This window comes from Dermacentor variabilis, chromosome 2 (genome assembly GCF_050947875.1).
Source record: "Dermacentor variabilis isolate Ectoservices chromosome 2, ASM5094787v1, whole genome shotgun sequence".
NCBI lineage: Eukaryota > Metazoa > Arthropoda > Arachnida > Ixodida > Ixodidae > Dermacentor > Dermacentor variabilis.
This window is the reverse complement of record NC_134569.1, coordinates 90,469,246-90,493,709: the sequence shown is the minus strand read 5'-3', so window position 1 is coordinate 90,493,709 and position 24,464 is coordinate 90,469,246. Positions and strand designations below refer to the sequence as shown.

Below are 24,464 nucleotides of genomic sequence, written 5' to 3'. Positions count from 1 at the left end.
TCCACCTACCAGACATTATCATGAAAATCCTGATGTGTGCCACTGCAAACGATGCGTTGCCAAAAAAACTATCTTAATCACTGCTGTACTGTGTTCCAATTATCACTTAAAAATACACTAAAGAGAAACACTAAATCAGTTTAGAGTGCTAAAGCATTCTTTTAAAACACTAAATTTGTCAGTTTAGAGTTTGGTTGATAGGTTGATTCCTCAATGAGAAAATGAAGGTCAAAGCGTCATTTTTAACATTTTGCGCTGAAACCCCAGCATCAGTGCGTCAACGTGACATCAGAAATTTCAAAGCATGTTTTCGTATTTAGGTCACTGCGGCTCAGTCAAACATCCTGAAAGTTGCCAAGTTCAGCCTTTAGCTCATTTATAATACAATGTAGCCCATCCTTACCGATAAAACATTATCCGTCAAAATCTATGATGTCACGGTGAGCATTTGTGGAAAATTCAAGGCAGTAGTACCACCTGCCTTTCGCTTTTGCATTGTTACTGGCTTATCGAGCCTCCCCTCAAGGTATGAATGGCCTTTTTTTGATACTGCAGAAGGCTAATTTACTTATACAGCTCAAATAATTCTTCTCTTTAAGGTCTTCCCAGAAACACATAGTGCACAAGTACAGAATTACTGAGGCCATGTGTCCAACCCAGTTCTATGTAAAAAAAAAAAAAAAAAAAAAAAACTAAAGATTGTCTCTGAACATTTAAAGAGGACGACAAGTAACACTCCTTTCCTGTACACAAAAAGCAAAGTATAATAAAGCACATAACGTAGAAAGGTGAGTAAATGAGGTACTTGAGACACCATTGTTCTTATAGCATAAATTAGGACGAGGGACAAGACTGTTGCATAGCTGAAATGGCAAAACTGGCACCTAGCAACTGTACGTGCGTCAGCATACCCTACGTATTCTTATCAGTGAGGGAACTACAGATGTTGCGAGTTGTACTGCATATCGATGCATAAAATGTGTGATGAGCTATAATCTGGTTGTTGCCTTTTGCCCCTTTGATTTTCTTGTACATGAAGCATGATCTCCATCACTTGTGATTTGTTTCCTTTTCTGTGTTTATTGTTTCAGAATAAATGTGACAGGCTGCAGCACTTCTGTACACTGTTCTTGTCCTTTGTCCTAATCCACAACAAAAGAACATAAAAGGCACATATACAAACAAGGTACCTCATCTCTGTAGGCCTCGTCCTGTAGTCCTTGGCAGTTCAGGATGACATTCCAGTAGGCTCCAAACACACCAGTTTCAAGGCAGCGTGCACCAACCTGAAATTGAGCACGGCAAAGTTTACTGTGTTTTTTAGGTCTCAATGCTTGTTGTTTGTGTTTTTTGTTTTTCCTGGATTCAGTGACTGTGTGTGTGCGTGTGTGTGCGTGTGTGTGCGTGTGTGTGCGTGTGTGTGCGTGAAAAGATTGCCTGCAGCTTTTTTGGTAACTGCCCATAAATGGATGAATTACTGCTGTTTTCACAGATATGCCTCACATCACTGGAATGAGTTGTGACTGAGTTGTTTGCTTTTACAAGGGGTAATTGAGGCAGTTGAAGCTATTTAACAGATAGCATTGCTCAGAAAATGCCATCAGAAAGCACATACAATCATAACATACAGAAATCATGCAATTTAACTGAACACACTTAAAACTATGGTGATGAGCACTGCACAAGTTATGATGAGCTTGTTTGACAGTATGTCATAAAATATGCTCAAAATGCAAATAAAAGAGTTGAAACAGATGATAACACACTCACTTAGCCTTGAATGCAGCAAATGTTCAAGTTATCTTATTGTTCATTCCAACAAAAACCAAATGACCTGTGTAATAAACAAGAATGCACATCCTAACGCACTATAAACAGGCATATACTGCTTCAATGTAATGAAAGTTCATCATATCATATTTCCTTGGCAAAGCTGCTGTGAGTTTTGCTTTCATGTACCATATTGCCATTACGTACTGACCGCTTTGGCAAAAATGAAATTTTTGATAACTAAATTTCACCTTGACCGAAAATGTGCAACTTAGTGTGAAACCAAGTCACCAGTCCTGAGTGCTTCTTATACACATTGCCACTATTTACATTCAGGAGTGAGAGCACGGTTTTTGTTTCAAGCAGGCACAAGAGGCAGGTGCTGTGGCCTTCTGGTGAGTCAGAGTCAAGAGAAAGAGAGGGAAAAAAAAATTTATCGACTGACAACAATACACAAATTAAAAGAAACACAAAAACCCAAGAACCCTAACACACATGCACTTAATATAGATCAATGATGACGACAAAAGAAATATAATGAGCAATTAACAGTGGATATAAAAATTAACACTACACAACAATACACTTATTGGTGGTCCACTAAACAGAGTTCAAAAGAAAACAAATGATGGCACACGCATGGCTGGGCAGCAGCAGAAAGTCCATAAAGTGTGGAGTCAATGGCAGAGCTTTCCCGAAGAACGCAGGCAAGCCAATCTCATTGCAGTTTATGTGATTGCTGTGCTGGGTCACCCGGAAGTCTAGATCTGACGACGTCCCTCGAGCAGGTTGAGCTAATATGAGGGGAACTGCCGTGAGCTTGGTTGCAGACACTGGTTTGTTGTCTCTTACGTCAACTAGTAACTCGCAGTTCAGACGCGGCTAGGCGTCCCAGGCGATACTGGGCGGCACTAGCCCCTCGACGCTTCTCAGTAGATCACAAGTTCAGCTTCTGGACTGCTTAGCTCAGACTAAAACCTGCATTTAAATAACATCTCCTTTCCCTAGTTCTCTGTGTCAGGGAACGATACATATTGGTGACGATCAAATCAAGTCCATGCAATTGTGTCACAGCTCCTCCCAAGGCATTGGCCGTGCCCCTTTTAATTAGGGGTGAGGGAATGGATAAGTCCACCCTGCTGTTAGAGGTGGCGCACTTGCATTGCACCACACACGCACACCCTTGAGTCTGTAGCAGGCCTCTATTGTCCGTTCTGTGTGACACGAAAGAAATGATGGCAGCTGGCCATATGGCGCCAAACCCTCTGACACACATACACTGTCAGCAATTCATGGACACGGGGTTGCACAGAGACGCCACATATTGCAGGGTATTTGCACCCCTGCCGTTTTAGCAAGCTTCTCAATGCACGTGCGAGGCAGAGAATATGCAGGGGTTCCTACAAAAAGCTGTCGGGGCGTCACGGTTGTGCCAACGGCAAAAAAAGAATCTCTAAACATGCCTCCGACTTTTTTCGGCCTCTTGCCCGAGTGGCCGGCAATATCCGTCTTGCTCACCAGTTCCTATTCCCACAACCTTTTGGCGCCCGTTGATCGGTGCTTCGCTGACTCGAGTAATGCTGCATTGTGACAGTGCCATTTCGCTGTACTACATACTTGCAGGCGCTTACCACATTTTCTATACTGTCTCTTAGCCATGGAAAGCATGCACATCCAATGGGTGGTAATGCTCATGCTTATATTAGGTGAAAATTTGCTAAATGTACAGTTACTGTTACAGCGTTCTAGTCTACTTTTCTGCCTTTTCCATATGATCATAATTTTTCTCCTGCTTGCCATAATCACAAGATGATCAGCCTATGCAGCTGCATGCAGAGGCCTGTAGCAATTGTATTTATATAGGCTATGTGTGCTGAGATATCCCCTATGCAATGTACATCTTCACCACGTACACCACACACATGTCTTGCCTAGAAGCCTACAAATCGTTTGAAGTCAGCAGCAGGCTTTTACAACCTTACTACTGTACACTACTACTCGGCTATGGCACAGAGCAGGAATGGCTGGAGAGATATATGGCCCAAAAGACCTTATCATATTATTTAAGAGCCACAGCAATACACCAGAATTTTGGGCCTTCTATGCCAACTGCAACAAAATTTTGCTTTGGCTAAGTTGGTTACAAATGAGTAGTAGCAGATATCATTGAAGCAATCTTGCCAAAACTGCAGGGCTGTTAATCACCAAATATTTTTTTTTGTTAACAGCCTTTAACTGGGACCTAAGCAGATGAAGTAGACACCTGCTAGTAAGCAGACATGACTCAGTTCCTGGAAGTGCGCATGTGTGCTGATTGCAGTGTCCCACCTAGGTGCCCAGGTGCATTTTGGTCTCCTTGTTGCACCTGGTTGTGATGAGCACCGGTTCTTTAGGTTCTGGATTCTGTCTAAATTAACAGCAATCAACAAAGAGATCAAAGAACACTCCAAAAAGTTGAGTTCGCAGCAATGGGAAATGGGACGAGGTGTGTAACGAAGCGGACGGTAAAATGAGAAGGGGCAACAAGTGGAGCTTTCTGAAGCACCTATTCGCCGACAGCAACAAACCGACCAAGAATAATGCCCAGCTAACAATCGAAAGGCTTGTTCATCTCCACACGAAAGAAGGCAAAAGTCCGCGGGACTTTGCTGATGCCCTGGCAGATATCTACCTTCCAGTAGAGCGTAAATCTGTCCCGTGGGATGACCCGACATGTAAGTACAAGGGGACACCTCAACTCTTGCTGGATTGTCCTTTCGAAGTTTCAGAGATTGCGCACACCCTTCACAACCTAAACGGATGCTCGGCCCCAGGCCCAGATGGACTCACAAACAAACTACTCAGAAATCTAGATGACAAAGCCATACGACTCATTACGAGCAAAATTAATGAAGTATAGGCTGAAGGCTGGGTGTCGCACGAATGGCGAACTGTCAATGTAGTCCTCATTCCCAAACCCGGAAAACCACTCCGTACAGAGAATCTGAGACCCATCTCCCTTACGTCGTGTCTCGGAAAGGTCACGGGACATGCCATCCACAATAGAATTGGAGAGCACATTGAAGAGAACTGCCTATTCTGCCACAATCTCGTAGGTTTCAGAAAATCACTATCCACACAGGACACCATGCTACTCATCAGTAGCGCTGTCACAGACAACAAATCCAGGGATGTAAAAGGCATCCTGGTGCTCGACTTTACCAAGGCCTTCAACACGGTCAGGCATGAACACATTTTCAACAAAATAAATCTTGGGAGTAAATTTCCATAACTTTGTAAGATTGTTTTTGGCTAATCGAATTTCACCAGGATCATATCCTGGTGAAATTCGATTAGCCAAAAACGATCTTACAAAGATATGGAAACAAACACAATCTTACAGTAACAATCTTACACCAGGATCATATCCTGGAATCATATCCTCAATTTCACCAGGATCATATCACAGGTCGCCAGCAGAAGGGACGGACTGTGAAAGACGACAACCTCATGAAAGCATTTCACGCCTTTCTCATCAGCCACGTAACCTGTGCCGCCCCTTCCTCAACTGGAAGACGATGGAGCTGAACGAAATTTACACACTAATTAGAACAGGATTAAAAAATGTCCTAAGCCTCCCTAGCAACACTAGCATGGAACGGCTCCTCCAACTGGGGCTACACAACATGGCAACTAAACTCTATGAGGCACAGCAAAAAACCCAAGTTAGTCGGCTCTCACTCAAAAAGGCGGGCACCGAGCTCTTACTAGAAGCAGGCATACAGCCTCTCTTTATGCCACCAGAGAAGTCGTAACTATGCACAAACACCAAGAGGGCAATAAAAGTTGATCCAATCCCAAGAAACATACACCCGACTCACAACGAAGGGCAGAGAACAGCAAGAGCCGAGGCAATCCTCGACAACATAAAACCTAACGAAATGGAAGTCCTCTTCGTTGACATGGCCAGATATTAGAATTGAGGTGCCTACGCAGTCTCAGTGGTCGATGCCCATGGCTCACTCATCAACGCAGCCACGATAGTTACCAACTCCACTCATTAAGCAGAAGAAATGGCCATCGCAGTGGCCCTTCGAAGCTACAAAGAAGCCTCCGTCATTTACTCGGACTCAAGAACAGCCATTAGAACCTTTTCGGTGGCCCGCGTCTCTTGGAAAGCAGCTATGGTTGTCAACAAACTCTTCTTCCAAGAAACGGGAGATTACAACCTCATGTCCCCACATATCACATGGTTCCCGGCCCACAAGGGCAACATTTCTGGATGTCCTGACTGTAATCCGAACGAGTGGGCACCCTAACTGGCGCGAGAACTTGCATTCCGCATCTGCGGCCCGCCCCCTCGCTTTGACCCAGCCTGGAGGGACCTAGAAAACAAAGACCCGCTTGTGTCATACCACGAAATCACTTCAAATCATAGGTTAGGGCGAAGAATTTTTCCTCCTCCTCACCCAAACCTCAAAAAAGCACAGGCTGTCACTTACAGACAGTTGCAGACTAGAACATACATCACACCAGCGACACTAAGCAGGATCAATCCAGACCTTTCTACTGAATGCCTACACTGTGGCCTTGAATACAACAACCGCCAGATTGATTTAATTCTTTCTCCTCGGGACCTAAATAAAGTTTGCACTCACTCACTCACTGGATTGTGCATCATTGCTGGCACACGCTAACGGCAATGAACATTTTTTTTTAATCAGCAACATAGACTGTTTCAAGCTTTTTGTAATGCAACCACTCATATTTCAAACACAAAACTTTTCACGCAGGCTACTCCATATCTAGACTACAAGAAAAAAGGCTTTTTATGCTATCCCAAGATTTTGTTGCAGTTGGCATTTAATGCCATTGGCTGGCTTTTGATTGCTTGTCCTTCCTGCTAAGAACACTAGTCTAGTTTCCCGGAACAGCCAGATGCAAAAGTTTTCAAAAACTGCCAACTTTGACAAAAGCTAGCACTTTACGTATATTGTGCATATTGAAACTGGAATGGACATTGAGTGCCTGATCATGTAGCTGGCCATGAGACAGACTGAGAACACAGAGCAGCCACTTGCAATTTATAAGTCCCACAATGCCCACAGTGCTGGTGGGGGACCAGCACTGGCCAGGAAGCACTACGGCAGTTTTAGAGTGCAACTAAAATATGCTGGCGCCATCCAGTAAGGACTCTATGAAAATGGTATGACACTTTGAACGATAACAGATGTGCACCTGTTCAACGTTTACTTTAACCCAGTGTGCACAGAAGCTCTGTCCATGTCCATGCACGTTACGAGGAGCGCATGTGCTCCTACGTTCTGGCACGTCAGTTCCCAGACAGTCCAGGAACTGGACACATTAACATGAGCATTGCTGATGTGAACACACCGTGCGCTACTGAAAACTGTTTCCTCTGCTCTCTAGGCTGTGTGTTATGGTGGTGCTGTTGATATGCGAATTTTCGGTGCTCATTGCCCATAGGGAAAGTAACTTACCTGCAAATCTGCTCTTGCCCCGATGTTGATGATGGAGGCCAGCTCCCTGGCGGTGTCCCACAGCTTGCTGACAGACCGAGCCACCCCCAGTGGGACAGCAATGGCCTTTTTTAAGCCAGCCTGCATTGCAGCCTCACGGCTGCACATGACACAAGTCATGGTGTGACCCAATTAGTCGCCACATCAGCCAAGAGACTAAGCAATTGGCCAACGGGATGCACACATTGTAAAGAGAAATTGTTAGGTAATCAGAAAAGAGACAGAGATCTCTTTCTAATGTGTCAGGCTGCTGGGAAAATGGAGGGGCTAAGAAAATGGTTAACATAGAGTGCATACGACTAAGAAACAATAAAGTAAAAATAGGAGGGCGAGAAATTGAACTTATGAAACTGCTTTGACTCCTTTGACTATTGTAGGGTACCCGCCGTGGTTGCTCAGTGGCTATGGTGTTGGGCTGCTGAGCACGAGGTCGCGGGATCGAATCCCGGCCATGGCTGCCGCATTTCGATGGGGGCGAAATGCGAAAACACCCGTGTGCTTAGATTTAGGTGCACGTTAAAGAACCCCAGGTGGTCAAAATTTCCGGAGTCCTCCACTACGGCGTGCCTCATAATCAGAAAGTGGTTTTGGCACGTAAAACCCCAAATATTATTATTATTACTATTGTGGGGTGAATGTGGCTGAAGTAAAACAGATCACTTCATGATTGACATTATGCCGCATATTGCTGGGCCGTCTCAGTCCCCATATGTTACTTGAATTTAAGAGGTAAAGTGTCAAGGAACCAAAGAAAAATATAAGGCAGTCATGTTGTTTTAAGTGAAGGGGGAAATAGTAACATTTAAAAAATTTTCTTGGATAAAAAGACCTTAAGAGTGGATGTGGGGCTAAAATCTTCATTTTCGCCAGAAAAGCACATTTCCCAATTTGTTTATTTTGGATTTATAGATGTAGAAAAAAGCTCATCACCAAGTTTGGCTGCAATCTGCACCATAGAAAAGAAGCAAATGAATTCTCTTCTCATGAAGGTGGGACGCGCTCGCCATCGAGGGCCACAGAGCAGGCAAGAAACCAAATGTCCTACTATGGAACATGAAAGATGCAACGTGGTCCACAGTCACTGGAGCATGCAGCGCTAGCTCACTGGTATGCTCCCATGTGCTATCTATGGCACAAAAGGCTGCCCAAACTGATACTTTCATTATTCAACTAGCTCAGAATTAGAATGTAAGGGCCCCATTAGGTGCACAAAAAGGCAAGCAGCCAGAGTGAGTGGTTGCTTTTAACATCCAAAAGCTTCGTCTTTGCTATGAGGAGCACTGTAGTGCATGGCTACATATTAGTTCTGACTACAAAGCTTACATATTAGTTCTGACTCCAAAGCTTCTCGTTCCAGAAGTGTGCTCAAGTCTAAATACACCAGAATTCTTGCATATAATTTCTATCAAAATGCAGCCATGTTTACAGCCCCAGAATGTAGCCATCGATTTTTGTCAGACTGCAGCCAAGTAAAGACAAGCAACCAAAGCCAACAGTCTCTGATGTGACACAAGAAGGAAGCAAACAGGGAGATCTATTTAGTTTATTTACAAGACAAAGGCTAAGCAGCCATGTCCCTAATGTCCTGTTCAGTGCCAAGCTCATGCTCTTCCTCCTTAATGTTGTGCACAGCGTTGTATGCTCCATGCTCTAAAACTCAAGGCACTTATTAGCACAGAAACATTAGAATTTCTATTTTTCTTCCTTGATCTTTAAACAAGAGTTTATTTATTTACCTTACAGGACCTCCATTTATCCAAATATGGTATTTGCTGGTGACACCAGTTAAAGTGACCCGCTTGGCCTACAGCAGTGAATATGCATCCATGATTTGAATTGACAGGTAAGCTTAATGCAGTGGTACTCACACTTCTTCCTCTTCGGGGGTGTTCTTGGGCAACTTGTGAGCAGCCTGCACAGTAGCACGACGAAGCGTCAGGCGGCAGAAGCTAGCTATGACAATAACGTACAACTACTAACTGTATAACGTCTGTATTTTCTTTTTTGTACATTTCTGTCATTGTTTGCCTTCTGCCAGGTGCTTCAACTTAAGCCCTTTGAGGTTTTGGTAGGTCTGATTTATTACTGTATTCAAATTGACACGAATATCTGTCTGTCTGTTGACACAGTCAAACCAAATGCAGTAAGCCTTTATGTCACCAGTCAAACTTACCTGCATCAATAATGAGAAAATTGTAATGTGGTTTCAAACCAGTCCTGCCAGAATTTTTAAACTCCTTCAAATTTCTTTAGGTGCAATGTGATCAAGAACTGTACACACTGTATCCTTTTAAGTTATGGCACAATAACTTTTGAACCCGTGTTTACTTTATTTATATACTACTGTGAAATCTCGTTGATACGATTTTCATGGGGGCCAGAAAATAAGACGTATCATCCGAATAATGTACTACCCAAAGCAGTCCCCACGAAGTCTGAAAATAGGCGTACGCATTGGCAAACTCAATAACAAAGGGACTTTTATTCACCAATGATGAAATAGCACGACACTTTGCACTGAACTTCCTTCTTTTAAATGTCCACAAAAAATGTCTTTTGGAAGTTAAAAAAGGAAGCCGCCGTTTCCTCACTCAATTGAGCAGCGGCGTACTGCTAGTACATGTGGAGGCATTGCCACATCAGCATTTGACCCTGGTGGCACACTGCGTGCATTTTTTCTTCAGTGTGGCTGGGGCTTAACACGTTCTTCTTTGGTTTGTTGGAATGTTATTTAAGCTAGTACACTGGAATATAAAGCTACGAGTTTTAATGAAAACGCAATCACAATAATGGTATGAAAATGCATTCCTCCTATGGAATGTTGGCAGGGAAAAGGGGAAAGAAAAACTTCTCCCGAAAAACACATTCTGCAGAATCGTATCAATGATATTCCACTGTATCTGCTTCTACGCAGTTCTTTTGTTTCTATCGCAGATGGCATTGTACTTTGTGCACACTCCTGCAATAGCTATAAAGAAGCTTAGCTAAAGCTTGCAATTATGAAGTCTGATGTTACAAATAATTAATCAATTATTTAGATTAATAAATGTGACGCTGAATATGCTGCTCCAGTCAGGTCACTACAAGTAAAGGCGCTCTAGAAAGGCGCTCTAGGCTTTGTCGGTCATTGGGAGGGAGACAGCCCTTCTGTCAATCAAAGTTGGTAATGTACTTGTAAGAAGCACGCGCCATCCTCGCCTATCGTATGTGGCCTCTGGCCCATCAGCCACCACAATGCGTTCCTTATGACATTAGAAGCAAGCAATATAAGTGCACCATATTTCATGCACTATATTTCAATCCGTGTGGCAGTTTGTTCAGCAGTAAAATGTAACATGCATTTGAAATGTACTAACAATGACAATTGGGCTTTGCCAATTACAAAACATATAAAGCCTGTTTCACATGGTGTAATTTCTCACTTGCGAATTCCCAGGCACAGCAAATATGCCATCAGTCTATTTGTGCATATCATTTTTCGAAGATCAGAGTGCTGAACCTCTCTGCGAAATAACACTTGAGGCATAGGCGGGGAACTAGCAATAACAGCGTGGATCGTCGACACGTCATGGGGGCTCACATGCTTATATTTTGTTTTGGTTGAGTAACAAGTTCAAACACAAAAAATATTTCATGATAACGGTTTATAGTTTGTTTTACTTAATTTTTTACTGAAGCAGACTGACGGCAAAAATAATTCACTCTTCCACTAGGTGCTCACAAATTTGGAAACCACAGCTGCCATGATCAGGGCTTGTAGAACAACATTGTGTGAAGTTCAATTTTGTGGAAATTGCAGCTACAAAAAACACAGTGCGAGGTCACTGTGTGTGAGACAGGCTCAACTCTGTAAGTTTCCAGCATAATGACTACCAATACTGTAGTAATAATGTGAACCATGCAACACTGCTTGCCACTGCTCATCACGAGTGCAATAAACCATGCGTGGCAAGCATACATAACGATAACTAGGCGTCATAAGCACTGAAGTGAATTCATGGTGGTGCAGCCAAACAGAGTACGTAAGGATTAAATGAGATCACCATGTAGTCGTTGAATGCCCCTGTGTCAGCATCTACCATGGGCAGCAGTTCATCCATAGTGTGATGCATTATGGGAATGAGTCGACGCATCTGCTCGTCGTAGCGCTCCCACTGCCGCTTGCCATAAGTCATCTTGCCCACCATGGCTCCCAGAGCAGCACCCTGCCATACATAACAACACACGTGGTCAGCGTGGTTCATAAAGTGAGATCTGTTGTAGACATCATGTGAGTTCACAGTTACCATGCCTAAATCTAAGCCCCAGTTGTGCAGCAGGGCTCTTATTGTCTTTCCAGCACACAGAGTTAAATCAAATCTGATCATACTGTGGGGTTTAACATCCCAAATAAACATGTGGGCTATGAGGTATGCCGTGATGGGGGACTCCATATTAATTTCAATCCGTTAGGTTTATTTCACATGTGCCTAGATTTAAGTATATGAGAGTTGTTGTGTTCCTACCCCTGTTGGAATGTGGCTACCATGGCTGCGAATTGAGCTTGTGACCTCTTGCTCAGCAGCAGAACTCCACAGCCACTAAGCCACCAGGCCAAGTCACGGCTAGCCTTCATGGCCTTCTGGCCTTCATGCTCCACAGCTTCGAACAGATGTGCCACAGAAGCTCCAAAATGCAACAGCACTTGGCAGCCCACCTGGTCGGGTGTGTATACAGCTGTGTGACAGTTTGTTCAAACGATGCAATTATCTTGTGGTCAAAAGAGACCTCCCCATGACATGTTTGTTCAAACAAAAATAAAAAGGACAGTTGCAAGGTTAAACCTGTAGAGACGTATGCCTGCACTAGGAAAGAATGAGCAGCCGTAAGGATAATCCAGCACAGCATCAAACTGGAATGCATAGCCTTTCAGAACCTTGCAAAGTCCTGCCACTGATTTCACTGCTGTATGTGTTAAATGGACACTAAAGGCAAATACTAAGTTGACATGGACTGTTTAAACACCATTCTAGAAACCTCACAATGCTTGTTTCATGCCAAGAAAAGGCTTAGTTTATGCCAAAATTGCATATGAAAGGTCTGAACACCTTTTTCAAAATTCAAATCTCCCACTACCCAACTGGCGGAGTGGTGAAGTTGCATACGCCATCACCACCCTTTGCTACCGTCGGTGAGTAAAATAGCGCACGACAGATGGTGGTACCGAGCCAAGACAGAGCGGTGGATTCGCAGCTGCAGCTGCTTCTAGGACAGGTGGCGTAGAATGTTCGGGCATCCCGTCACATCACATAGAAGTTGAATTCTCTGCTACTTGAAATTTGTGCAAGTTTCACAAGCCAGCAAGACCAGCGCAGCACTACGCGATAATGAACTACTGAAATGCGAAATGTGGGTGGCACGGAGTCGAGCGAAAACGAAACCTTTCGACTGCCCACGTCGCTGTCAAGAATAATTTCAATGAGTTCTTTTTTCTAAAAATGGAATAGAACTGGACAAGTTGCATTTTATTTCATCTTATACTATAATACAAGGATGTTTTTTTGCAATGAGTAGTTAAGTTCTAGTGACAGAATTTAACTGGGGAGTGCTTTTGTCATTGGGCAAGGATTTGAATGTCCCGGGGGAGTCTCTAATCATGTCCTGCATTTATCTCAATTTCTTTATTATGAAGGCTCTGTTCGTAATAATATTGACACCTTAGAGACTCTCAAACACTAATCTATCACTATAGCTTGACATAATATTTGCCTTTAGTGTCCCTTTAAGAAGTCCCATTATCCCCCACAGAGTGGCACCCTCTCAATTTAATATGCGGATCCTAAAGGCTATGCTTTTGCTGGCTGAATTAGGTGGAAGCACTTTAAGGAGTCGGAAGCACTTCACAGACATCGGGTTTTGGACATCGCCTATTCCCCATGCCACTGCTCCTCAACTTGCAACCTTACAAAATCCAACATTCTGTTTCTACATCACTCACACTTTTTGAAGAATAATGTAGCCATCTAAATGTAAGAACACAAATATGAAAGCAGCAGACTCAAGTGAAGAATAAAGTTCATTAGTTAGCGGAAGAATGAACTGTCCCTCTACATTCACAGAGCTGCAACCCTGTAAACACGGAAGCACGTGCAACAGCAGGGTCTGTGAAAATACCCACACCCACACATTACAATACACACGAGCCTGCCTGTGATTCTTTGTCAACTACTCTACCGAAGCTCTCGTTAAGTGTGACTAGTAGCAACTCAATATCAATTAGCTAGATTTAAAGCATCAGTGCAATGCATGCCCCACAATACCAATGGTGCATCTGTGGTTAATGGGTTGATCCTCATTTAATAATGGCCTACACCATGCATTTATTGCAGGTTACCTGAAGACTATTTCCTCAGTTTAGATATTAGTGGCATACTGTTTACGGTATACAAGTTTAGGGCATCTGAGTTCATATTCTTTAAAATTGGCTGCTCTAAATGTACGAGGGATGCTGTTGTGAAGGTTGACAACCGTATTGACTCATGCAAGGCCTACGGCCATGTAAGACTCACACTTCCCATCTTGGAGCTAAAACATTTTATAAATGAAAGTAGTTTCGCTGAAAGGTACTTGTACCAGCAGAGAATCTTGATTAACATTTTACAGTGGATCACTACAGCGTGCAGTGCTTACACATTTTGTGCAGCAGCTTTCATGAGCAGTTAAGCATGCTGTGATGGAAAGCAGTCCTAAATCTGATTTGTGTAATACAAGAACCCTATCTTGTAAAAGCTTCAGTAAAGAGACTTCTGAGTTCCTCTGTCATGCTGCACACTGCACCACTTAAAGACCCCTCACCAGATCTAGCCATCTTAAGCTGACAAGCGCAGAGCATACATTGCACGATAACGATTGTGTCTGCAAAGTATTACATTGCTATGTGCCGCAGAAAGACCTGAAATTTCAAACCGAACACAGTTTTCCCTTCGCCTTGCCGCTGCCACGCTCCAAGCCAGAGGATGACGTACACGTGCTAGTGCGCCTATGTACACATGTTTGCACTGTGACGTCACTCGTGGTGACACGTGACTTCAAGAATTATTCAAGGCAACATCTGTTATTTGCGTAATATGTTGCATGAATAGATGAAGTAAAGCTTAGAGAAATAATAAGACACGCAAACACAATGCCTGAGTGTTTTTTGTTCTACTTTGCACCGAAGCAAGAGAGGTGTGCTTCGCTTGTTCTCACGGACGTGCAATCGTGCGCACAGGTACCGAAACTATGCCATTTTCTACCGTGTTCCAGCATGTGATTACGCTCTGCAACCTGCTTGTGTCTGCCTCAGTATTCGTGTAGCACTGACATATGGCTAGCCAGGCGTCCTCGTGCACAATGAGCAAAATCGTGCACTGCACAAAATGAGAATCACAACAGCTCATGTGCGACACCGTCACTGGAAGTGTGTTGTGCCGCAAAGAAATGAGGAGGAAAAAAAAAATGAAGGTGGGGCTCGCGATGTATGCGTCATGCGATCCTTGAGGTCCGGTATAGGATAATGCAGGGAAGGAGAGAGAGAGAGAGAAGTTTAATGATACGAAATGCCAAGAGGTCGGCCTGAGGTATATTCCTCTAGCCAGCTACTCGGTATTGGGGGAAAGGGAAGAGGGAAAGAAAGAGGGAAGAAAGAGGTGCGTGATGGGTGACGATGACGGTAGAAGGAAGATATAGAACATATGGCAAACAGTTTGGCATGCTCAAAGTCTGCAATCCAAGCCCATAATTTTTAAAAAGTTCAGTAATGCCTGGATGGCCTTGAAACTCTATTGAGCATCTGGCCAAGGGCCTAAAATAACGTCCTCCAACAACGGTGCGCTGTGGAGATGCGTAAGGTCGTTGTCCAACCTTTCACGCTCTTCCACGTACTTAGGGCAGTCACAAAGCACCTGACCTATAGTCTCAGTCACATTGCACACCTCACAGTGTGGAGACTTGGTGCATCGCATGAGGTGCACGTATCCGCGCGTAAACGCTACTCCCAGCCTTAGTCTGTGCAGAAGACTGGCACAGCTTCGTTTAATTTTCGGTGGTAGCCTAAAATTCATGGTAGGGTCCAAGGAATTTCTCTTGTCGAGGCTAGACGGTGCGGGTGGAGAGAGTGCCTCGCTTGCACTGGAGCTGGCCTCCCGAAATCATGGGTTCGCAGCACTGTAATGTTTCTATCTCGGCTATTAATGAGCTGGTTTGAAAAATTTTTTGCAGCAGAACGCTCCCTAGAGGATAGTTAACAACTTCCAGCGTAAAACCAAATATTGTTATGGGGCCTGGTGAAGGGCCTTTTAACATTCAGTAAAAAATGCAGGTCTTATATGAGTAAATTCGATAATTCCAACCACCAGACCTTGAGTGCACTCTGTACTCTGTTACTAGTGGAATTCAGCCAGAGCAGTCGGAAAGCAAACCCATAACTTCATTATCAGCAGCTGAAATGCTACATCTACAACCACTGTGACATGTAGGTCATAAAGCTAACGCGGCTGACAATTATGAGATATTTAAAGGCACAAAATATGGGGACACAGAAAGGACAACACAAAGTTGTAGCATTTTTCTTTACTTTTTCTCAAGTGCTGCTCTTTGCACTGAAACAACCATCTCAAGGTGTTAAATAGCCTGCACAGATCAAGCTTTCTCTGGAAGATTGCATCTAGTAATACAGGCGAATAGGTCACTGAGTACATACGAGAGAGGCTACAGCAGCAGCAACAGAACCGCCACCCGGTGTGGGTGTCCTGGCTCCGACTACGTGGATGAACTGGCACAAGGTTTTCTGCGCCAATGGCCCCAGCCTGTCATCAGGCAGCATGTATTCAATGATGCGCTCCGACGGCTCGAATGGGCCAAGTGAATTGAGGCCGAGCCGGTTGATGGCCTGCACAATGAACAGAATGTAGAGCTGGTGTTAAGAAACACATCCGTTTCACCACCAGAAGTATGCAATAATTGTAGCTGCACACAAGAACAGTGTTAAAACTGTAGTGCCAGCTCATCACTTTGACCAGCAGTAGTGTTACTCGAGCTGCATGCGTTGGATCGCCTCAAAGCCTAAACATTCTTCTCCCATCTCCCTTTGCTTCTCACTCTACACTGCATGAAATGTACACAATGCCTTGAATAAACAATGCAAGCTTGCTCTCTCTTATTCTGCTGCTCATTCTTCACTCTCGAATGCATCTCCCCTCTGTCTCTCTTCTTGTCAGAAGTCCCAGCTGCTTAGAAAAATAAACTATCAGTGGCATGCAGAAAATTGCTTTGTCTGAAGTGTACGCTCAATAAAAGAAGATCCAATACTTATTATGAGGTTTTTGAGCTTATGTTTCATTAGACACTGACACAAACCTAACTGCCATCTGATTAATGGAATGGCCCATAGATCACTTGTAAATGATGAAAGGGGAAAATTGGCATCCACCCGACTGTAGCACAAAACTATGAAGGTAACCCGTACTTCTTTCTCAGGAGGAAATGTTTGCAGTTGTAAAGAAATTCATCCCGGTCTCAGGATTGAATTCAGGATCATGCCAATTTTCCCTTACCTGTATTTTCCTCCTCACTGTAGACTTCTACAAAACTGATCTGCAATATTCAAGGCCATCTTTATCAAAAAATAATAGTTGCTCTTCTCTGTGGTCTGATTTTCTCCAGTATTTCTCCTTGTGGCTTACACTGTCCCACTACTGAGGCTTCGCCGTAAAAGAAACTGTTAACTGTCCTATATACATTATTGCTGCTATTGTGGCACTAAGCATTTACGTGTGGCCAAGGAAAAAAATGCAGAGAAGCATGAAGCATGGCATCAGTCTGCTTCACCCTCCACACATGCTTCCAACTACTTTGTAATAGCAAGTTCAGCACACGACAACTGCTGTCAGTGCTCTAATATCTCACTGCACCTACATTTCTGTTATCATAATAATGTAGGTTATAATTGTGCTTATTTGTACAATAGGCAGCTCCAGTTGCTACAGTGTAAGTTCATAAAGGCTTGGTCACAAAGACATTTGGATGGTCTGTGTTTTATGGTGTATGTTTTATGCTCTGTGCTGTACCTACTTCTCTATGTGCATGCTGTCATAGCATGCCATGTACCATCCTTCATTATTTTTTTCATTTTCGTTTGTTTATTTAGACAAAGGATTGCACAGATTACGAAAAAGTTATGAGCTCATCCTAACACATTTTGTCAAAATTAATCAGACGTATCTAACCAAAAGGATGATTAAGTCAAAGTTCACAAAATTTCTATGCTATAGAAGCAGTCTAGTAATTACATCAAATCAATAACAAGTGCTTGTGAAAACTAAGAGCACAAGCCATATATACTTTGCAGTGCATGTCAAGATGAATGTGAGCACATATGTATTGCTCACATTCGATTATAGAGACAGCTGCTCACCAGGTGGACCTTCTGGTCCTCTTCGAGAACAAAAAGGTTCTCCTTCTTCATGTAGAACTCGGCTGCTGCCAATATGGCCTTTAGAGGAACGACACCCACTATTTGCGAGCCTGTGACTGCTAGCTTTAACGACTTTGCAATTCTTGCGATCTGAAAAAGAGTGCAAAGAAATCATGACACAACAAGACAAGTCATATAGTGTGAGAACAGTGCTCACAGACATAGGCTTGCCACAAACCTGCCTCGCACAACCAAGTATTCATAAGATTAATGTGACCTTCAAAAAAGAAAAACAGGTAATTTTGAACAGCTGCTCCACAATGTGTGTGCACAGGTTCAGTATTTTGATCGTGAGTGAACGTCAGGACACTAGATGTCTCAAAAATAATACAAAGATGGGAGCTGAGGACAGCAAGACTTTTCATCCTAAAGTTCCATCTTATAGCAGGCACTGAACATAAGGACATCACGGTCATGTTTGACTGCAAGCTAGCTATACCTAGCCCATTGTCTGTATGTTTTTGAGAAGACCAGGCAGCACTTATAAGCTCATGCACTTAAGCACACCCAATTGTGGGCGCAAGAGCCTAATTCCTCCAGCCACGATTCTAAAAAGCATTGCTGTTTGGGAGATTTGCTGGTTTTGCAGCTAGCCAGTATGAAGCGAACAGCATCCAGAGGAGGCATTGTTGTAGGGAAAGTATCACTGTGATGAGGGTTATGCTACACCAATAACTAACCCTGTACATGCCTAAGCCTGGAGAATTTATGATGACACTAGCGCACTTGCAAATTAGAGTCCCCAAACGAAAGCTTGCAGTGCGTCATGACACGTTCAGCGTATGGGACAACTGCTGGAAGATGCAACAGTGGCTCTTACCTCCTCATACACAGTATGAACTGGCGTTATGTCATGGTCCAGGACATTCACTGACACTTGTGCAATGTTGTTCTCTTCGAGCCACCAGCCTACAGCTTGTGTGCTTTTGAGAAGACCAGGCTGCAAGGAGAAGTGGTATGTTTGGTCACATATGAGTCTGGAAGCGATGAACAAATTTTGAAAAGAAAGAAAACTAAGTTTTTGAGAGCTGTGCCATTACTAGGAGGTCCTTACAACTTTCATGCAATGGTGCCAAGTTAACATGCTTGCCGAGATGCCAAATGTGTCCTTACCATTTCTTTGTTTCAAAACTGGCCCTAACCACTGTGGCCTGACAGCATAGTTACAGTATTTCTATATCAACAGCTCATATGACAGCATTTCTTGCAGATCTCATGCACTGTGGGGTTTCAAGCGTGCTGTATCCACACCATCACGGTGGCCTAAAGAAGTCATTGCTTGTGCCAATCATTTGTCAGCGTGCCTTCCCCTCCCGGCATGCCCATCACCGCTTGCACCAAAATCTCTCCCTCTCCTCATCGCCCACTCTCTCCTCTCCACAGCATCTGAACCCACTGAACAGCACAAATAAATATTCATGCTAAATTTAACGTCTTCAGTAATGCTGTCCGACCACCATTTACACCATCAAAATCCATCCAACTCCAAAAACAAACCTATGCTTTTAAAATTGTGTATAAGTTACTAGTTACCAGTTTTCTTACCTGTCCCTTGCCCCTTCCTTCCTCTCGTATGTCGAGTGCAATGCGGTGTGCCTGCTCTTTGGTAGAGAGGATGTTGATGTTGTATGCAATGAGAAACTTGCGAGCCCCTGACATGGTGGCTCCCCACTGTGGCACAAACTCTGCTGGTCCATAGTCGGGTCTCCATTCAGGCTTTAGGATCTGTGTAAGCATAGAACTCAGCAGTTGCTGCATGCCACATACAAATGGTGCCTCATTTTCATTAAGAAATAACTCTCAAACGACTCATGTTTTCAAAACAAAGCAGTGATGAGATGTGGGAGCAGATCTTTCCCGGAAAACACTAAGCAATCTCTGCTAGTATAGGGACATTGTCAAGTTGGCAGGACTGTATTTAACATTAAAAAATCCACATCTGTGATACTGAGGTGCACCAGGACTGCAATAGTACACAAATATTTTTGTTTTATGCCTAAATGAGAATGTGGTAACTGGAAAAAGAACTGAATCCTCATTCTACGGAACAGCAGTCTATAGCCCCTAAGCCAAATTAATGGGTGGTTGTCAAGTCATTTAAAGTTTAAGAGCACTTATTTTAGGTTATTTTGGCATTCAAATATTTGCTCCTTATGGCTTCAATAACATGTTGCACACAGTAAAAGAGTAAAATGACCTTGCCTACTTGTTTCAAAGAGTGCTGTGAGTGTGTGTGAACCAACAACAATTACAAAATGCACTAGATGTGCCGAGATAGCTGCATTTCAAATAATGTTGCTACTAAATTCTGCAGCTGACGCTCCTGCATGTTTTGTTATAAAACAGCTGCTAAGGGCTTTAGTGTCTCAGCTATGATGCTGAACACACAAACTGTGACTGTCTACATATGTGACACGGGTGATCATGGTTGGCATGCTCAGAGCTTGATTCTGATAAAACACACCACACTTTTCTTAATTTGAATTTTCGGCTTTGCTGAGTGAAGTCATCTACAATAGTAACAGCTATCTCTAATGCTTACTTTTTCAAAGGCCCTTCAAAATCCACAAAACATGTTTCACTAACTTAACCTAGCCAAAGCCAAAGGCAAAAGATTAGGTCACAAATGTCTGATGCACTGACAGGAAGTCACAAAAGACCATATTTTGTAATGACACAATTCATTTGTCATTTTTTTTTTCACCTTTGTTCATTGACTTGGGTGCCACTACAGTGTATAGTTATCAGTCGGATTGGCCTCATGGCGTAATGAATATTGATACGAATGATTTAAAACAAAATGAATCATCACAATATGCCACTCGAGCTGTGTAAATTGAACCTTTCACAAAAGGAATACGACATATTCAGAGAAAACTAGAGTTGGTATGCCAGCAGCCTCTTACTCGTATTAATTTGCGAAATTTCAATACCAACCATTTGCACTAAAAGGATCCCTCGCCAGGTATTGCATTGAAAATCATAATCACAGTCCAGGGAGCTTCCAACCATTACAGATTGTTCAGTAACAGTGGCAGTTAAACCAAATTAAACATCATGAGGCAATGTTTTATCAAGGCTGGTTAGCCTTCCTGCAGCAGAAGCTCTCTTTCCCATTTCTTCGGCCAGCATCTCCAAGTGATATTCCTTTCTTGCCTTCTTCCATGTGACATTTACTTCACTCCCCCCCCCCCCCATTTTTTTTTCTCTCTCCCTAGCCTACACTGCAGGTTCAACATCTTGAAGCTGCGCAGTGGACTATAAGGGACGCTGTAGTAGAGCGCCCTGGGTTAATTTCGACCATGTGAAACGCACAACCCAGCATACCCAGCAGGGCAATGCCATAGCCACTAAGCCATTGTGGCGGGCACAACCTTCTTATTTTGTCGTGCTGAGAATTTCTGGTGGTCGTCTTGCGCACTCTGTGTTTGATGGTAATCCAATCCCCATGTAGTTCCTGTTACTGCTGGCCATTCGTGTACTGCAGGTTAGACCTAAGACACGTAAGCGAGTGTTATGACATCGTATCTGCTGTCAAGGAAACTAACTACTCTGAAAATAACGGTGTGCACGCGCTTTTGTTTGCATTTCCAGCCATTGCTGCAGTGTACCTTGGTGTACTATTTTGCAGACTATATCAATATATTTTACACGCTATACACTTGTTTGCTTGCAGAGCCGAAACATGCTGAGGAACCCTTTACATTGGTGCCAGTCTGCCATTTCACAGACCTTCCTCAAAGCTCTTCTTTGTATTTTTGCCTGTAGCATGTGGTTTCCCATGCTACTGTTTACTCAGGTTGGAAACATCAACATTTTTGTTTGGTATGCGACAGAGAAGTCTATTACCTTTTCGCAGAGTCCTTCATATTCGCCTGAACGAATTTGTGGCACACTACGCCTGTAGTCCTGCTGTGCTGCAAAGCCATAGAGGTAAACTGCAAGAAAAGAAGTGGGCAGCTAATATAGTTACTTTTCTGGGCAAAGTGGACACGCACAATAAATCAGCATAAGGGATACATACCAGGCACATTCAGTTCTGCTGAAAGCTTCTCTCCAAACTTTCTGGCACAATAGACACATTCCTCCATCTCAACGCCTTGAACAGGAATAAATGGGCACACATCTAATGCTCCAAGCCTGGCATGCTCTCCTGTATAAGCACAATAAAAATAAACTAACTTAACACTTGTAACACATGCTGGCCAAGTAACATAACATACTGTGCTGCTATAGTGAAAAGGTACTCCAGCTGAAACACCCAATGCTAGAATCAAAAGGTCATTTAACATATTGACCCCACAAGACAAGGAGGAATAAAGTATTGCCAAAGAGCAACTGTAATTGCCTTGCTGCACTTAAACAGTGGTACATTAAACAGAAAGATCTATATTTATAGTTGAAAATAATGCTTCAGTGTTGACTACATCGCAACAAAGATACAGGGTACAAGTTGCTCATATAAGATGTAAAGACATGCCATATGCGGCTTTATAATGCAATGAGTGTTTTGAAGAACGAGCACAGTCACCCTGATAAGGACTATGACAAACTGGCCCTTTTACATGGGCCACAAGCCATATGGGCCAGTACTGCAATTTTGTGTGAGCATTGGCAAGGAATTGCTACAATGTTGTGCAAGTGAAGCAGTAGTTATGATGAAGATTATTTACAAAGTACAGTTACAAAAGAAATTGCAGCTCTGCCTAATATGTTGTGTATGCGAGGTATTTGAGGCCACAGCTTTGAACCACCATAGACGTAATATTCCTATTATATCAGTCTAGGCATTCAACTTTGTCTTCAGCCACCCCCTTGTGACCTAACCAGAACATTTTCTTCATGATATCAGCCTCCAATTTGATACACAGGATAAAGCTGTACACTGTCCTAGTCACCTCATACGCTGACTACAGTGGACTTTGAGATCGTGACCTTATTAAATGTCGCCAAATCCTTTACTTATTGGGTGAGAACAGTTTATAGCTAATTGTCATATTTGCCAAAGAGAAATAAGCACTGCCAGTGGTCATATGCCATTTTTGGTGGTTGAGTTTCTCCAGCAGCTGAACACCATGATGAGTGAGAACCCTGAAATGCCAATTGTAACTATTGTGGAGCAGCTTCAAGTGGTAGAGTAAACAGCCAAGATTTTGGCGCACGATGTCGTTAGGCACTACTCCTAAGTAATACATTTTCTTGTTCCCACAGGGCCTATGCGTCCCAAAAGTGGCTCGCTGTAAGTTTATGCCCACTCCCCCCCCCCCAATGTGACATCCTCGTTCCCAATACAAATTTGCTACACTGCTTTGTATGGGGAGCGTCACTGAGACAAAGTCTAACAAAGACCCAAACAATGCTGAAAACCCACTAAAGACAGCTCTTGTGGAACCACTGCCCAATATCAACATGAATTATCTGATCCGAGAATTCAGCTATTATCAGAGCCAAATTCACTCAGTAATTGAGACTATTTATAGTTTTATTCAGCAGTCTTACAAAACAACAGTGAAAGAAACAACAGAGAAAATTTAGAATGAATATTTCAGTTCTTGTCTGAAATATTATTGTCATTCATGAAGTCATCCTAAATCAAATACCTTGCACACCCGGCAGCAGGCAGCTCATGCAAGAGGAGAAGTTCACCATCCTAGGCCTTTGTTGGGTGAATCTTTGTTTTAATGTTAATCATAAATTCTGCATATATTCCCAAAACTAGTCTGGCACGTAAATCAGTGGACATCTCAGCTACTTTACCTTTATGCTTTGTCATATCAATGCGTTTGTAGGCAACCCTAGCAGCATTGAGTGCTCCCTGGATGACTGCATCAGGTGAGCCCACAAATGTGTACACAGTTCGGTTGGTTGAAGAACCTGGATCGACACCCAGCAAAGACACGCCTTGCGTCGACTTGATGGCTTTTGTTATCTCGTCAATAACCTGGAATTAAGTTGACAAAAGGGGTGATGCAGTTAGCGATTTGTCGCCATTTGACCACGCTTAAGAACAGCACAACAGCACTCAATCTTCTTATGCACCAGCGTGAAACATTAAGAATCCATTATCTCTCATTTCCAATTTAATTATCAAGTGAACCAGCAAAATTATTACCATTGCTATAGTTTTTCACTGCAACAGCAGTTGAAATCTCGAAACTGGGTTAGCCTTCTTCATCTGTACTTTTCATTACACCGTTGTCATCTATAGTGTCATCATAATCATCAGGTCACCATCTCATTCTCAGCATCGACCTGATCATATGGCAAAAGAAAAACAATAAAGCCTGCTGCTGCCACTGGGAGTCAAACTCGTGCCTTTGGGGCAATGCGAAGTTGTGAACTGGATGTGCTTATGGTTGTGCTATCACGCATCTTTGGATCTTAGCAATTTCTGCAAAGCTCAGTGCGCTACGCAGACTATGACAGTGGCAATGTCTGTGTGTACATTTCAGGAGCCACAGCGGGCAATAACGTAGCGGGTGAAGATAACATGCCCATCGCAAAGTTGTCCTTGTGAATGTGACAATGTCCTGTTGTGAGAGCCTCCTGCCATTGTGGTAAATGAGTCCGGAGCTGTAGAAATCGCTGAACTCTACTGATGCCTTTTTACTATAATATTTAGGAACGGCTCTACACCATAAGCAATAAAGAACAGTGACAATGTCGCATGCTGTGCAATTGCA

General features: G+C 43.2%; 1 protein-coding gene across 1 annotated transcript in view; it reads right to left on the bottom strand.

Annotated features, from left to right (window-relative positions):
- The window catches only part of LOC142572268 (formimidoyltransferase-cyclodeaminase-like), a 29,748-nt gene that overhangs the window by 3,533 nt on the left and 1,751 nt on the right, over positions 1-24,464 (bottom strand). The window contains exons 2-12 of the mRNA XM_075681247.1: positions 23,539-23,722; positions 21,806-21,934; positions 21,631-21,719; positions 19,327-19,506; positions 18,602-18,721; positions 17,722-17,871; positions 16,009-16,197; positions 11,333-11,494; positions 9,158-9,201; positions 7,251-7,389; positions 1,191-1,286 (exon numbers count right to left, since the gene is read on the bottom strand). Coding sequence (XP_075537362.1) covers positions 1,191-1,286; positions 7,251-7,389; positions 9,158-9,201; positions 11,333-11,494; positions 16,009-16,197; positions 17,722-17,871; positions 18,602-18,721; positions 19,327-19,506; positions 21,631-21,719; positions 21,806-21,934; positions 23,539-23,722 — 1,482 coding nt within the window. The remainder of the gene's footprint in view (positions 1-1,190; positions 1,287-7,250; positions 7,390-9,157; positions 9,202-11,332; positions 11,495-16,008; positions 16,198-17,721; positions 17,872-18,601; positions 18,722-19,326; positions 19,507-21,630; positions 21,720-21,805; positions 21,935-23,538; positions 23,723-24,464) is intronic.